Source organism: Biomphalaria glabrata, chromosome 18 (genome assembly GCF_947242115.1).
Source record: "Biomphalaria glabrata chromosome 18, xgBioGlab47.1, whole genome shotgun sequence".
Taxonomy (NCBI): Eukaryota; Metazoa; Mollusca; class Gastropoda; family Planorbidae; genus Biomphalaria; species Biomphalaria glabrata.
In genome coordinates, this window is record NC_074728.1 from 12,233,736 (window position 1) to 12,248,777 (window position 15,042).

General features: G+C 34.1%; 1 protein-coding gene across 20 annotated transcripts in view; it reads left to right on the top strand.

The window, feature by feature from the left end:
• The window catches only part of LOC106064344 (talin-1), a 95,602-nt gene extending 80,887 nt beyond the window's left edge, over positions 1 to 14,715 (top strand). For 16 of the 20 annotated variants that reach the window (XM_056017175.1, XM_056017188.1, XM_056017184.1 and 13 more), the window contains 5 exons: positions 6,985 to 7,109; positions 8,782 to 8,976; positions 9,178 to 9,360; positions 9,515 to 9,640; positions 10,999 to 14,715. In XM_056017175.1, coding sequence (XP_055873150.1) covers positions 6,985 to 7,109; positions 8,782 to 8,976; positions 9,178 to 9,360; positions 9,515 to 9,640; positions 10,999 to 11,133 — 764 coding nt within the window. In that variant the 3' untranslated portion in view covers positions 11,134 to 14,715. Of the gene's footprint in view, positions 1 to 1,311; positions 4,453 to 4,844; positions 4,881 to 6,984; positions 7,110 to 8,781; positions 8,977 to 9,177; positions 9,361 to 9,514; positions 9,641 to 10,998 lie in introns of those variants that run through there. The other 4 variants (XM_056017183.1, XM_056017190.1, XM_056017195.1 and 1 more) reach the window with 3 other exon arrangements.
• Positions 14,716 to 15,042: the final 327 nt, after the last annotated feature.

Here is a 15,042-nt window from a genome sequence, read left to right on the forward strand (position 1 = left end):
GGAATAAGTCTTGTTTAGTTTGAAGGTGTTTGTTACCCAAAGGGGAAAAATGAATATAATCTTAGCATTGGTTGATCTTGTTGGAAAAATAAGTTAGTGTTTGAACTTGGAGAAAGTGAACTTAGTTTGGACTGGTAGACTTAATGTAGACTTCTTAGCCTTGGAATATTTGTAGAACAACTTCTCTTGTGTATGGAATCAACTTTGACTAACATACTAACCTTCACACTGTAGGATTGGATAGTGTTATTTTAACTGCACCTTTTCTAACATCCTAATCATTTCTGTTGGAGGGGGGGGGCTAAAAAACTTAATTCTAATAACACTCTACCATTCATGATTTGGCAATGTGAAAGGAGTTAAAGATATATTAGAGAAGGATACAAATACCGGTAGTGCTTTTTTATTGTAACTTTTGACAAAATACAAAGCACACTCAAGTGTCAAATGTTACACTACAAGTTTTAACTCTTGAAACACTTGTTGAAGTTTCACTTTCTGCCTTTGTAAATTTAAGATTCACTGTCGTCAAATTATTTATTTTGATTCCTATCAGAATCTGATTGGTCCATACTTCATACAAAGCAATATCACTGAAAACAATTGTGAATAATTTATAAAGAAAATTGACTTCCCAGTATGTCTGTATTAATATGTTTGTATTAATACTTACACAAGTTCATAATTGTTGAGCCCCTTTAACTCAGACTGAGTTACTTCTAGGATACACCCAATGCTATGAGGTTAACTTAACTCTAGATTTGCTTAGGTGAACTCTTGCAGGCATTGAGTTATTCAGCATTAGGACATGCTTTGCATACATTTTGTCATGAAATTTTGGTTATCTCTCTTTGCTTATCTATGAGATCAATTAAACCAAAAACAAAAAAAAAACACCTCCTTTTCAATGTCTTATAATGAGAGCAATAAAGACAACAGTTCAGTATTTCTTATAATGAGAGCAATAAAGACAACAGTTCAGTATTTCTTATAATGAGAGCAATAAAGACAACAGTTCAGTATTTCTTATAATGAGAGCAATAAAGACAACAGTTCAGTATTTCTTATAATGAGAGCAATAAAGACAACAGTTCAGTATTTCTTATCCCATTCAGTTAGAACAACAGGATTTGTATAACTGACAACAGGATTTGTAAAACTGAAACAACTTTTCAGATTCAGGAAAACAAGACCTTATTTATTGGTTCTAGTTTGTTTTCACTTTAGCAGCAGCTGTGGGCAAACATATATATCTTTTTTTTTCTGCTTCATTTTCTCCTATAATTTAATTTAATTTTTTTTTTAACCAAGACTGCCAGCCGCGGGTGTTTAGTTGGAGAGGTGTGTGTATACATAGTTTGTGTTTTTTTTTTCTTGTTAACTTGTGCTTTTGTTTGACACACTTTTTGAAACTCTCTATTGTTTTGTTGTTCACACTCTCACCATTCAGTCAAATGTACTTTGTTTACCAAAGGCCCTTAACTCTTGTGTGTGTACATTGTTTGTAACTCCCATCTTGCCAAGGGGAGTCACTTTTCTCTTGTGCACCATCTAGTGTTGAAATACATGACATTGTTTTGTAATACACTTGACACTAAGATATTATTACAGGCATCCATCCTGCAATAGTCACATGAAGCAACCTTAATTATGCCAATTATTGTTTAGGCCACTTTCCTTTTTTTATTCTGTTCAGTCCTTAGTTAAAAGGAAGTAATGTTTCCACTTGTTGAAGATGTTCAGATCATTAAAACTCAGAAAATCTTTCTCTTGCAATGATGGAGACCTGTATGTAGAGTTGTTGTGATTTCAAACACACCCTCAAGCTAAACAAGTATCAACACCTAGTGACACCATGCTCTGTGTTTCATTCAATCCATACATCTTTTATAGAAATAGACATTGTCGCTCTAACACTTAGTCATAAGACTATGTAGTTGAAAAGTCATAAGACAATGTAGTTATAAAGTCATAAGACAATGAAGTTAAAAAGTTATAAGACAATGTAGTAAAAACATTATAAGACAATGTAGTTTTAAAGTCATAAGACAATGTAGTTATAAAGTCATAAGACAATGTAGTTATAAAGTCATAAGACAATGTAGTTATAAAGTCATAAGACAATGTAGTTGAAAAGTCATAAGACAATGTAGTAAAAACATTATAAGACAATGTAGTAAAAACATTATAAGACAATGTAGTTATAAAGTCATAAGACAATGTAGTTGAAAAGTCATAAGACAATGTAGTAAAAACATTATAAGACAATGTAGTAAAAACATTATAAGACAATGTAGTTGAAAAGTCATAAGACAATGTAGTTAAAGGAAAAAGTAATGTACTTAAAAATATGCAAATTGGAAAAGTTGAAAGATCAAGTAGCTAAAGATAGGTGAGTAGAAACAGTTCAGCATTAACAGCTTTGTAAAGCTGGACTAACAACATGCACAGATGAAAGTTAACCTTGTATGAAAACAAAAAGGAATGAATGAATAGAATAAGTAATCAAATAATCAATGTAACCAAGTGGAAGTTGAAATAAGTTTGTCTTTGCTCTTCTTCTTAAAAGTAGTCAAAGTGTCTCCAGAGTTTAGAGCTATACACAGAATCCTAGTGACTTCTTTAAAGTAGTCAAAGTGTCTCCAGAGTTAAGAGATATACACAGAATCCTAGTGACTTCTTAAAAGTAGTCAAAGTGTCTCCAGAATTTAGAGCTATACACAGAATCCTAGTGACTTCTTTAAAGTAGTCAAAGTGTCTCCAGAGTTTAGAGCTATACACAGAATCCTAGTGACTTCTTTAAAGTAGTCATGTCTTCAGAGTTTAGAGCTATACACAGAATCCTAGTGACTTCTTAAAAGTAGTCAAAGTGTCTCCAGAGTTTAGAGCTATACACAGAATCCTAGTGACTTCTTAAAAGTAGTCAAAGTGTCTCCAGAGTTTAGAGCTATACACAGAATCCTAGTGACTTCTTAAAAGTAGTCAAAGTGTCTCCAGAGTTTAGAGCTATACACAGAATCCTAGTGACTTCTTAAAAGTAGTCAAAGTGTCTCCAGAGTTAAGAGATATACACAGAATCCTAGTGACTTCTTAAAAGTAGTCAAAGTGTCTCCAGAGTTTAGAGCTATACACAGAATCCTAGTGACTTCTTAAAAGTAGTCAAAGTGTCTCCAGAGTTTAGAGCTATACACAGAATCCTAGTGACTTCTTAAAAGTAGTCAAAGTGTCTCCAGAGTTTAGAGCTATACACAGAATCCTAGTGACTTCTTTAAAGTAGTCAAAGTGTCTCCAGAGTTAAGAGATATACACAGAATCCTAGTGACTTCTTAAAAGTAGTCAAAGTGTCTCCAGAGTTTAGAGCTATACACAGAATCCTAGTGACTTCTTAAAAGTAGTCAAAGTGTCTCCAGAGTTTAGAGCTATACACAGAATCCTAGTGACTTCTTAAAAGTAGTCAAAGTGTCTCCAGAGTTTAGAGCTATACACAGAATCCTAGTGACTTCTTTAAAGTAGTCAAAGTGTCTCCAGAGTTAAGAGATATACACAGAATCCTAGTGACTTCTTAAAAGTAGTCAAAGTGTCTCCAGAGTTTAGAGCTATACACAGAATCCTAGTGACTTCTTAAAAGTAGTCAAAGTGTCTCCAGAGTTTAGAGCTATACACAGAATCCTAGTGACTTCTTAAAAGTAGTCAAAGTGTCTCCAGAGTTTAGAGCTATACACAGAATCCTAGTGACTTCTTAAAAGTAGTCAAAGTGTCTCCAGAGTTTAGAGCTATACACAGAATCCTAGTGACTTCTTTAAAGTAGTCAAAGTGTCTCCAGAGTTAAGAGATATACACAGAATCCTAGTGACTTCTTAAAAGTATTCAAAGTGTCTCCAGAGTTTAGAGCTATACACAGAATCCTAGTGACTTCTTAAAAGTAGTCAAAGTGTCTCCAGAGTTTAGAGCTATACACAGAATCCTAGTGACTTCTTTAAAGTAGTCAAAGTGTCTCCAGAGTTTAGAGCTATACACAGAATCCTAGTGACTTCTTAAAAGTAGTCAAAGTGTCTCCAGAGTTTAGAGCTATACACAGAATCCTAGTGACTAAATGTCCAAGTTTGGCTAATTTAACATTCTTATGATATTTAAGGCCTGATAAAATATCCCAATAAATGAAAAGATATAAACATACTTTAATATCATCTGCCCTATAGATCGCAAGGTCTAAAAGGGGAACTGTACTATATAGTGTCGATATATTACTAGGTTTTATTTGATTGACTTTATATTTTGTTTTCTTGTTTACAATCTGTTTATATAAAGTTAGTGGTGAGTATTTTATGCAGACAACCTTTTCCTCTTTAACTGCCTGGTCTTTGATCGCAATCCTCTACTGACAGTTTATTCCCCTTTTGATCAACTTTTTTTTGGTTTTGTTTCTATTTTCTTTTCCTTTCTTTTTTTTTTTTTTGATTTCATTTTTTCCCCTGATTTTTCATTTCTATGGAAGCTGATTTATTGTCCAGACGATCCTCAAACTGGACATTTTTATGATCACTTGCCTGTGTTTTTAATTCTGTTTGATGCTCTTGTTCACTTATTCATGTAGAAATTGCAACATGGTGGAACAAAAAATATCATCGTTATCTGGACTGCCAGTGAAATAGAGCAGATTGCATTGATTTTTTTTTTAATTCTTCAACATTATCTTGACTCATTGTATTCAAGATTATTGTTGTCATAAGCATTCATGGCTGTCCCCCCACCCAGTGCCCCCCACTTTGGCAACAACCTTTGCTTTTGTGTGACTAAAATGTTCTTTCTTTGTGCCCTTACTCTGCACTATGACTGTCTCTCAGATGCCTTACAAGTCCGATGGTCCCATTGGGTGGCAGGTAATATTGTCTTTGTATGTTTCACCTATTATGCACAAGAGATTCTCAATATTGTCATCTATAGGGTTCATGCTAACAATGATTCTCGCTATTGTAAGTTCAGGATTTACACTAGAACAAAAATAATAATTGCATTTGTCGTAAAAGCAAAGAATAAAAAGCTTGTAGAGCCACAAATAAACCAGGAAAACATTAACTGCACAGAAGTAGCAAATGTGTTGCCCACCTATCTGTGCAGTGAGAACCTCTCAGTATTGTCAACCCTTGGTTAGTGTTTCTGTCTAGGATAGAGTCAATGTTGTGTACAATAACCATGAGAGTTCTGTCTACTTGTCTACCTGGCATGACCTCAGTGTTTTAGTGTGTAGTAAACATCCTTACTTAAATGCAGACATGAATATTCATGACTTTTGTGGCTGCATGCTGTGAAATGTTTGATTAAAATCATCCTAATGGTGACATTTAAAATCAAAACTCGATGAATACATTTTTACAAACTGTTCTAACAAGCCAACATTATGTTTCTTTAAATAATCTTAAGTTCTGTCATCCTTTTGAAACAAGGCAATAGCAGAAAAAAGTAAATTTAGTATTAGTTGACTCGTTTTAAAAAATAAATAATTTATAATATATATGATTTAGTATTGAGATCTTATTTGCTGTAGCTTCCTCTTTAAAATGAGTATTTGTGTAAGGTATTTAAGTGAAATGTATGTACTGTATATTTTCATCAAAGAACTATTGAGCATTCATGTTGTATATATTGGTCACCGATCTCATTTTCTTTAGACAGGTGTGTGTGTTTGCTGTTGTGTATTTATAAAACTAATCCCTGCATGGCCTTTTGTGTTTCCCTCTTCAGTATTTTTCAACCTCAGTTCCTACTCCCTCCCAACTCTTGATACACCAGTTTCTTATAGGGAGGAAAACATTTTAACTTTGTAATAAAATTTAGAAAGGCCACTATGTCAGAGTATATTTATCCAGTTTTTAGTGGCTGGTTACATATTGGGATTTCATATGACATCCACTAGTCAATGGAACAATCCATATTGTAATAGTTTAGTTTGTATATAGAATTGCAAATTGGTAAATCTGATAAAGATATATATATATATCAAGATATTCATAAAAACCAGTTATGGTTTGTATCTAGAGGTAGAAATTCATTGAGATCACCTCCCTTTATGGTGTCTGTTTTAATAAATGGACATATACAACTTGATAATGAATTTCATAAGTCAGGTTGAAAAATACTGAACTTGATGGTGTGTTGACTTTTGGCTACAGAGTTATCTTTTCTTGTTGACCTTTTGTCCTAGTAGAAATTGAGAAATGTTTACAAATGCAGTAAAAGCAAAAGAAACTATTATTAAAGTGAAATAAATAATATTGACTGCCCCAGGAAAAAAATGGCCACTGATCCAGTAATGTCAAGTGTGTCTGCATGTGGACTCACATCTCAGCCGCTTGAGTCACATTTTTTCAACAAAGAAAACCATTGCCTTCCTTGTCATTCATCATACTCCACACTCGCCCCAACCCTTCTCAGTCTTTTCAATCAGTAACAATACCAGATATTGCTCATGCCAAAATTGTCATAATTTGGCATAATTCTTTCATTCAATTCATTTTGAGAATTTAAAAAAAAAAGCATTAAATTATTCACTAGTCAATTTAGAATTTAAAAAAAATAGATTTAATAGCTCAGATTCCCATGTTATTGGATGCATTTGTAAATATGTAGAAAGAAAATAACTTCAAATTTTTGTTTTATTGAATACATGCCCATAGTAGTTGTAGAAGCTTTTATCTTGTACTCAATTATTTCTGTATAATAATGAAATTTGTATTGTTTAGATCGTTTATGTCATATTTAGTAAAGCTTTTTTTTTAAAAATGTTTTAGTTCTATTATTAAGTCAGTATTTTATAAGTTAATGTTAGAAAAAAAGATCTAGAGATGTTTTCTAAACAGATAAATTGAAAAGAAAAAGCTAATCTTTTTCTATTAGAACCCACTCAAGTTCTGTAAGCCTAGGCACAAAGAAAAAGAATCAAATTCAGGACAGACTCTTTTACATTTCTTATTGTCTGTTGTCCAGGCTCAGATTGGGTGGATCCTGATGACCCGACTGTCATTGCGGAGAATGAGCTCCTGACCGCGGCAAGCTCCATTGAAGCTGCAGCCAAGAAGCTGTCCCAGTTGAAGCCAAGGCAGCAAGCCAAGGTTAGTGTGTAGAGTTGGTTTGGGGTTCTTTGAGTAGTACTTGCACTATTGGCTGTGCTTTTAAAGTTTTGTTTTGTGTGTAGTTAAACTTAACAAGAGTTTCACATTTTTAACAAACCTGGAAATCTATTGTCACTTTTTTTTTTATCAAAGTGTTCTACTTTTAAAAACTTGCATAGTTTTCTAGACATTTCTTTTTTTTTTTTTTATTGATACCTTTAAAGTTATCATTGTAAGAAAACATTTATGAAGATCTGGTGTATTACACTTCAACTTTAAGAAACAGATCATTTAAACTATTCTCTACTAGGTTGTTGTTTTTTTTTTCAGAGAAAAAAAATTCAAATTTTTTTAGTTATGTGTGTTGTAGAAAGCTTTGATTTGATTGATATTTTGTTTACATATATTTATGGCTAATTTTTAATATTTCATAAGCATTCAATTAATAATTAAGAAAAGGAGAAGCAAAAGATTTTGATTAATTTTGAGATTATTTTCATATGTTTAACACATTTGATCAAATTTCATTCAGAATGTCTATCATTAGATTGTAGTTTATTTTTGTAGCAATAGTAGTCTGGTGTGGTAGACAAGCTTCTAGCAGGCTCCCCCCCCCCCCAAACTATCTTTGCTTTAATGTAGACAGAGCCCACATGCATTTTTATTTGTTGCTGTGTAGTAGTGTAGATAGAGGCCAGCGCCCTGAGAGATATGTTTGATATATTTGGTGGTGTGGACAGATTCACCAGATATCAGACATGTCACAACAGAGGTTGGCTAGTCATCGCTGTTGTCAACACGTGTGCCCTGAAGTATTTTTGTTTCTCTCATTCTTTCTCTCTTAAAACCTTTCTGACCTACTCTGTGTATTTTTTCTTCTGTGTTCATTCAAACAAATAAAATCTTCAAGACATTTGTATTGTATTTGTTTTTGTCACAACACTTTCTTAGCCTTAACTGTAGTGAACACCTGTCTGATGTTTCTTTCTCTCGAGCATCCTTATTAGACCTTGACATCTGCTCTTCACCACATAGACACTTTGCACAAGACGTTGATGCCCATGTAGACAAATACTTCTCATGACAAATAACATCTACACACTCATTCTTGGACTTTTTTTTGGTGTCATTTGGAGACAGTATAGCAACAGAATCTTATGAAACTCATTATGTTGATCATAACTGTACTGACCATATTGACCATGAGTCTACTGACCACTATTTTGAGGCTGTAAATGTATTGTTCATACAATCTGGTTTTCATATTGTCATTGGGTATAATTGTATAGTAATAACTGAAGTGATACTGATAAACTGCTGATGGTAACTGTTGTCACTTTTAATGCCATGACTAGTATTGACTAGTATTGACAGTGACTTTGGACTATAGATACACTTCTACTACTGGCCATAATTTTGTTAAGAATAATTGTACCCTTTGTAAATTTACTGGCTGCAGTTAGTAATCATCATTACTGTTGGAACATACTATAGAGAATAAATTTTACATTAGCAGGTTCTTCTCACCACAGCATCCCATATTCTTAGTGAAGCTGATACTTACATTGTCATGTACACAAGTGTTAGTTCATCAATCATACATATATTACACTCACACACATACACATGTGTAGATACACATATAAATTCCTCTGCTTGATATTTGTTTTAGAAAGCAGACGAAGAGCTTGATTTTGAGGAGCAGATATTGGAAGCAGCCAAATCTATAGCTGCAGCCACTGCAGCATTGGTGAAGTCTGCCTCAGCAGCACAGAGGGAACTGGTGGCTCAAGGCAAAGTGGGCTCCACGTATACTAGATCTGCTGTGGATGAAGACGGACAATGGTCACAGGGTCTGATATCTGCAGTAAGTTTATCAAATAGCTTTCTTCAAATGGTCAATATTTCTATTCATTTGCTGCCTACCATACAAATTTTAAACTGTGTTTTGTTTTTTTATGTATAGCTTGTTACAAAACCATCATGTCCATTGTGATTCATAGTTTTCTTTTATAAAGTAATTGTAGAGTTTATCTCTATCATGCTTTAAACTTCTAATTTTTGTTAGGCCAGGATGGTTGCTGCTGCAACCCACAGCCTGTGTGAAGCAGCCAATGCCATGGTCCAAGGCCATGCTAGTGAAGAGAGGCTCATTGCATCTGCTAAAGAGGTAGCAGGCTCAACTGCTCAGTTGCTCATGGCCTGCAAGGTCAAGGCTGATCCTGGCTCAATGGCCATGCAGAGGTTACAGGTAATTGTCTTGTTTTCCCACAGTGCAGTAGTTCTTAATGTAGAGGGTGCTTGAGACTGTGGGAGGAAGAGTGTTGCTCCTGAAATCCCTTTCACTTAAAGCTGTGAGATTTGTTTCTTGTGTTACTTCATTCAATCCCATCTTGTGTGCCCAGGCTGCTGGCAATGCTGTGAAGAGAGCAACAGAAGCTTTAGTGAAGGCAGCACAACAAGCCAAGGATCACAATGATGATGATACTAGTCTGACTGTCAACAAGAGAATGGTTGGAGGCATTGCTCAGGTAAGATCAATAAAACAATTTGTTTTTAAATCCCATATTTAAGACTACTGGAACATACAAAAAAAAAAAAAGCAATGGTTGTCACTCCATTTTGGTTCTGTGTTGTCCTCAATGATCTAGTTAGGAAACTGACAATGTTCATAGATCTCTAGATCTAGACTCAGTAAGATCTAGACTCAGACTGGACTAGATCTAGACTAAATCTTGTGAAATTTAAGAGGTTTTATGGTGAATAGTAGCATCTAAACAAGATTTTGATTTCTTTACAATTTCACTATTTTATCTCTTTATATAACTGAATTAAAAAAAATAAATCTTTTTTTTTTTCTTAATTTTTCACTACTGAAAGTATTAACCATTTTATTAAAAAATTATTTTTTTTTAAATCTAGTTGACCAATATTAACAAATTATATATATTTGGAAAGGAAAATGATTGGGCTGTCCAATTAAATCAAAATTTTTGTTATAGCTCTAAAAAAATTGCTTAATGAGGTCTTTGTTTATTTAAAAAAATATTAATGCTAATTAGGTCAGGTTAAGGTCACCTACATTTATTTCAAGGGACCAATATATGATTAATAATATTCCTTATCCAGTTATCAATGAATATAGATAAAAGGCTTTCAAACTTCATTTTAAGATAGACTATAGTTGGACTATTTTCTAACATACATATTAATTGCTAGAAATCCCCCAAAAGCCAAAGAAAGTTTGTTAAACCAGTTCGAGGGTTAAGGAAACCCATTCAAACCTAGATAAACAAATTTACATTATCATTTTCTTGGGTCAAAAAACATTTTAGTTCATTTCAATACATAGACTTTTTTTTTCAAGGTTTGTAACCCAGGAATTCCATTAGAACTTTTATTCTTTCTAGGTTTTAAAACATCAGCGTTTGACAGTTTTACACTTATAGCTAATTATATATTTAAAATATGTAATGATGCAGTATTTATCTTATCTTACAAAATACAGACGTTACTTCAAAAAAGATTATTATGTACTACACGTCATGCATCTAGTAGTCATGCATGTTAATCAATGACTTAAATTCTGCCAAGTCACTGTTTTTTCTGGATGGCTCAGGCAACCCATTCCATGCTCGAATAGCACTATTTTTGTTTTAGTTTTTCAAAGAGAAATATTTCAAGGAAATTAAACATTATTTTTCTTCTAACTTAAATGTAACATAATCTCCTCTCTTTGGAACTGGATAAATAAAGTGACTTTCTCATCATCTCTTTCATTTCTGAGTGGACTAGCTCCTATTATAAGATGGGAGACTATTGTGAAAATATGAGAATATTAAATGAGGTCTAGCATTGTGCTCATGGTTCTCTCCCTTTGGTTTCACAGGAAATACAAGCACAGGAAGAGATTTTAAGGAAAGAAAAAGAATTGATTGATGCACGGAAACGGTTAATGAAGATTCGCCAAGACAGATACAAGGACAGACCTCCAGAGGATGACGACTCACCATCTTCTTTTTAACTTGCCTTCTCACTTTCTCTTTCATGGAATTTGTTAGCTTCCAGGTGTGGTTTGACTTGTGAAATGTTGTAGGTAGAGAAATAGTAGCTATGTAGTCAGCAATGTTATGTCCAGAGACAACATTGCTGCTTGGATGGCATAGAATCTTCAATTTTTATGTCATGATCGAATCAAGACTTTTTTAGAATGTCTACTGTCAAAATAAAATAGCTAGATGACATTGATGTCTTGGAAAGTAGAATGATGGAGTGAAATGACATGACACTAATGTCTTGGAAATGTATGTCTGTGAATGTAGACATAAAGGAGTTTGTAAATGACATTTGTCACAAGAAGGGGGGAAAAAAAGCTAGAGCTAGACTGCCTTCTTTTCATCCCACCCCCCCTCCCAACTGTACTTAATAGTTGCACAAGTCCCATTACTCTCATCTCCTTGTTGAATTGTGTCCCCTGACATGTGATGTAGTCCCTGCCCAGTGTCTTATGGTGCTATTCTATTTCCTGTAACATTCTTATGTACACAACTTTTGAGTTTCTTGTTTTATTCTAGTGTCATTCTACAGTAGTGTAGCTATGTTTAGATGTTAAATTCACTGAAACCTGAGCAACAGGAAGAGTTACCCTAAACCTGTTTCATCAAATCTTACGATTGCCACAATATGAATATAATTAAAATGTATTTTTCCCTAAAACATAGTAGTATTTCTAACTGCAAGTGCAATTTAGTGATTGCATATCTTACTGTGTTTTGAAATTATTGAGTCACTGAGTACTTCCAAAATAATTTGTTTATCTTCTAAAATATTCTCTGAATGTTTCATATCAACTGAGTATTTCAGAAAACATTTTTTTTTTGTTGGGCTTGAATAGTAGGGACAAGATATACCAATTCTGATAGCAAGAATTTCATTTAAAAAAACACCACTTTTGTGGAGCAGTTGTAGTTCCATACACTGTTAAACTTTTTATTGATTTCTAATTGCCTTTCTGTTCACTGTTTTGTTTCTCATAATATTTCTCTTGATAGCCTAATAGTTCCCTAATACATTTCAATTATTACTAACTTTATTTAAAAAAAATTGTTTTTATGGGCACAATATTTTAGAATGAATATGTTCATCTTGTCAGGAAGTTGTTGCGCAGCAGTCACTTTATACACATGCAGCAGTCAACTCACACTCACAGCAGTTAAGTCACACTCACAGCAATCATCTCACAGCAGTTAAGTCACACTCACAGCAATCATCTCACAGCAGTCACCTCACACTCACAGCAGTCACATTAGCACAGTGTGTGTGTGTTCCAGCCTTCTTCTCCAGCACTCCTCCATTGTGAGCTGTCCATCAGAACATTTCTGTTCTGTTTTGAAAGTGTGTTGTTACCCAAGTTACTTTCTGGCAATGTTTCCGCTACAGCCTTCTAAGTGCATTTTAGAAATCAAACAAAAAATGTAAGCTGATGCTGGGTATGAAATAATACAGAAAACAGAATGACTACTAGTTCTATAGATCACTAAAATAAAAGTATAAAGCCACATGATCTTTGTCATCAATAGTATAACACAATTTAACTAGATATAGCCTGCACTAAGTTAATGAATTATCACAAAATGTCTGTTTAATGTTATGTCTAAAGAACCTATCTACCCAATGTAGGCCTTCGTGTGTCTGGGACCTTTATTTTCCTATATTGTGTCTCTTGCTACACATTTTCAATGTAGATCTTCTAATAATTTAATTCTCAATATGGTATCTTTCACTTCATTTGTTTCTTGTATTATTCCATACACTTTAACGTGAGCCAGCAAGGAGACTCCCAACCACAATAGTGCTGAAAGGTTTGCTGATCATCTGGTGCCACAAACCAGCTCTTAGATGTGGTTGCTCTGGGTGGGTCAACACTGGTGCCACAAACCAGCTCTTAGATGTGGTTGCTCTGGGTGGGTCAACACTGGTGCCACAAACCAGCTCTTAGATGTGGTTGCTCTGGGTGGGTCAACACTGGTGCCACAAACCAGCTCTTAGATGTGGTTGCTCTGGGTGGGTCAACACTGGTGCCACAAACCAGCTCTTAGATGTGGTTGCTCTGGGTGGGTCAACACTGGTGCCACAAACCAGCTCTTAGATGTGGTTGCTCTGGGTGGGTCAACACTGGTGCCACAAACCAGCTCTTAGATGTGGTTGCTCTGGGTGGGTCAACACTGGTGCCACAAACCAGCTCTTAGATGTGGTTGCTCTGGGTGGGTCAACACTGGTGCCACAAACCAGCTCTTAGATGTGGTTGCTCTGGGTGGGTCAACACTGGTGCTCATTGTTGTTGTTTCTTTGCTCCTATCTCCATTCAAAACATATCAACTTTAAGACTGAATGAAAGTTTCTGATCTTAAGAGATCAAGTTTTTTTTGTTTTTTTTTTTGTTTTCTGGTAGACATCATGGCTTCCCAGAACACTCGTTTGGAAATGTGTTTTTTCAACTTGTTACCAAGCATATATTTTTTTTAGATTTACAATTTGAGTTACTTGTATTTTGGCCTTAATCATTTATTTACAAGACCCCCAATGGGGTTGCATTAAACGTTTTGGGAAGCTCTGATGTTTGCAACTCTGCATGACCCCAAGTTGCTACAAAGTGTGTAATAGTTGCTCCCTTTGTGTATAACAGTTTCCTCATTGTATAACTGGCTACTCTATCCACTCAGACATTAAGTGTATCCACTGTACATCTCCATAATCTTTTTAGCCATACATAATAGCCTAGCACTCATATTGACATCTATTTTATTTATTGGTTACTGCCAGTGGCATTAGAAAGAGGGCTTCGAAAACAGCCAGGGGGAATGAAGACGTAACATTAAAAGTTTCCCTTTTGGGTCTTAGAGTTATTGTTCTTGTAAAGAGTTCTATTCCTCTAAGTAAGAAGAGAATGGCAGAAGAAACATTTTGTGGAATGTACTGTTGCAAAAGCCCTCTGACCTGCTGCCATTGCCTAGTACTCTGCATTATTTGATGTATATAGCGGCCTTGAATGATATTGTATTATAATGTATACAGTATATATATATATATGAGCTTATCAGCTTTTGTTTTTCTATTGCGAAAGAGCCTGTTGTTTTGTTGGCAGTAGTTTACTTTTCTATTGGTGTATAAATGCATTGATCAGTTGTATTCTATAGATGTTACACATACTAGCTTGCTATATTTATATACTAAAAATGATTTTGTTTTTGTCAAGTTTAGTTTCTTTACAATTGTTCTTGTCCACTGAGCATAATTATACAGGCCATGTTTTTTTTTTTTTTTGTTTTTTACTTGACTAGTGTTAAATGTTATTGAAGAATTTATTTTTAGGGAATTTTTTGTTTAGGGATTTGAACTGAGATTTTACACATAAAATAGTTTATTAATAGTCACTAACAGAACAGGACTGTGATGAAGTTGTTTTTGTTTTTTTAAAAAGGAAATACTAAAACTATTGACTAAAAATATACTTATTAATTTAATAAACAGTAACACCAAATCCAGATGTAGTTGTTTTTTCATTTGTCATATTGGTTGAGTCAATAAAGTATCTACTTTCATAGTTTGTGGTTGGTTTTTAATGTCTGATTTCTCATGTCCCTTCTGTTGTTAGGTCAAAAAACAAAAAAAAACTTTATTAAGATGGTAAGCTCCATCTCACTGATGTAGCAGAACTGATCATTTTCATTTATTCAAAGAAAATGAAAACCAGTTTCAATTTTTTGGTTGATGTGCTCTCTTTAACCCTAGACCAGAGAAACATATGACCTTTATATCATCTGTCCCATAGATCGTAAAGTCTTTCTTTAACTTATGCGTATCATTTATATTTTTAAAATGTCCTGAGTATAGTCTGTGTTTATTCTAAAGGGTAACACCAAAATAGAGGGCA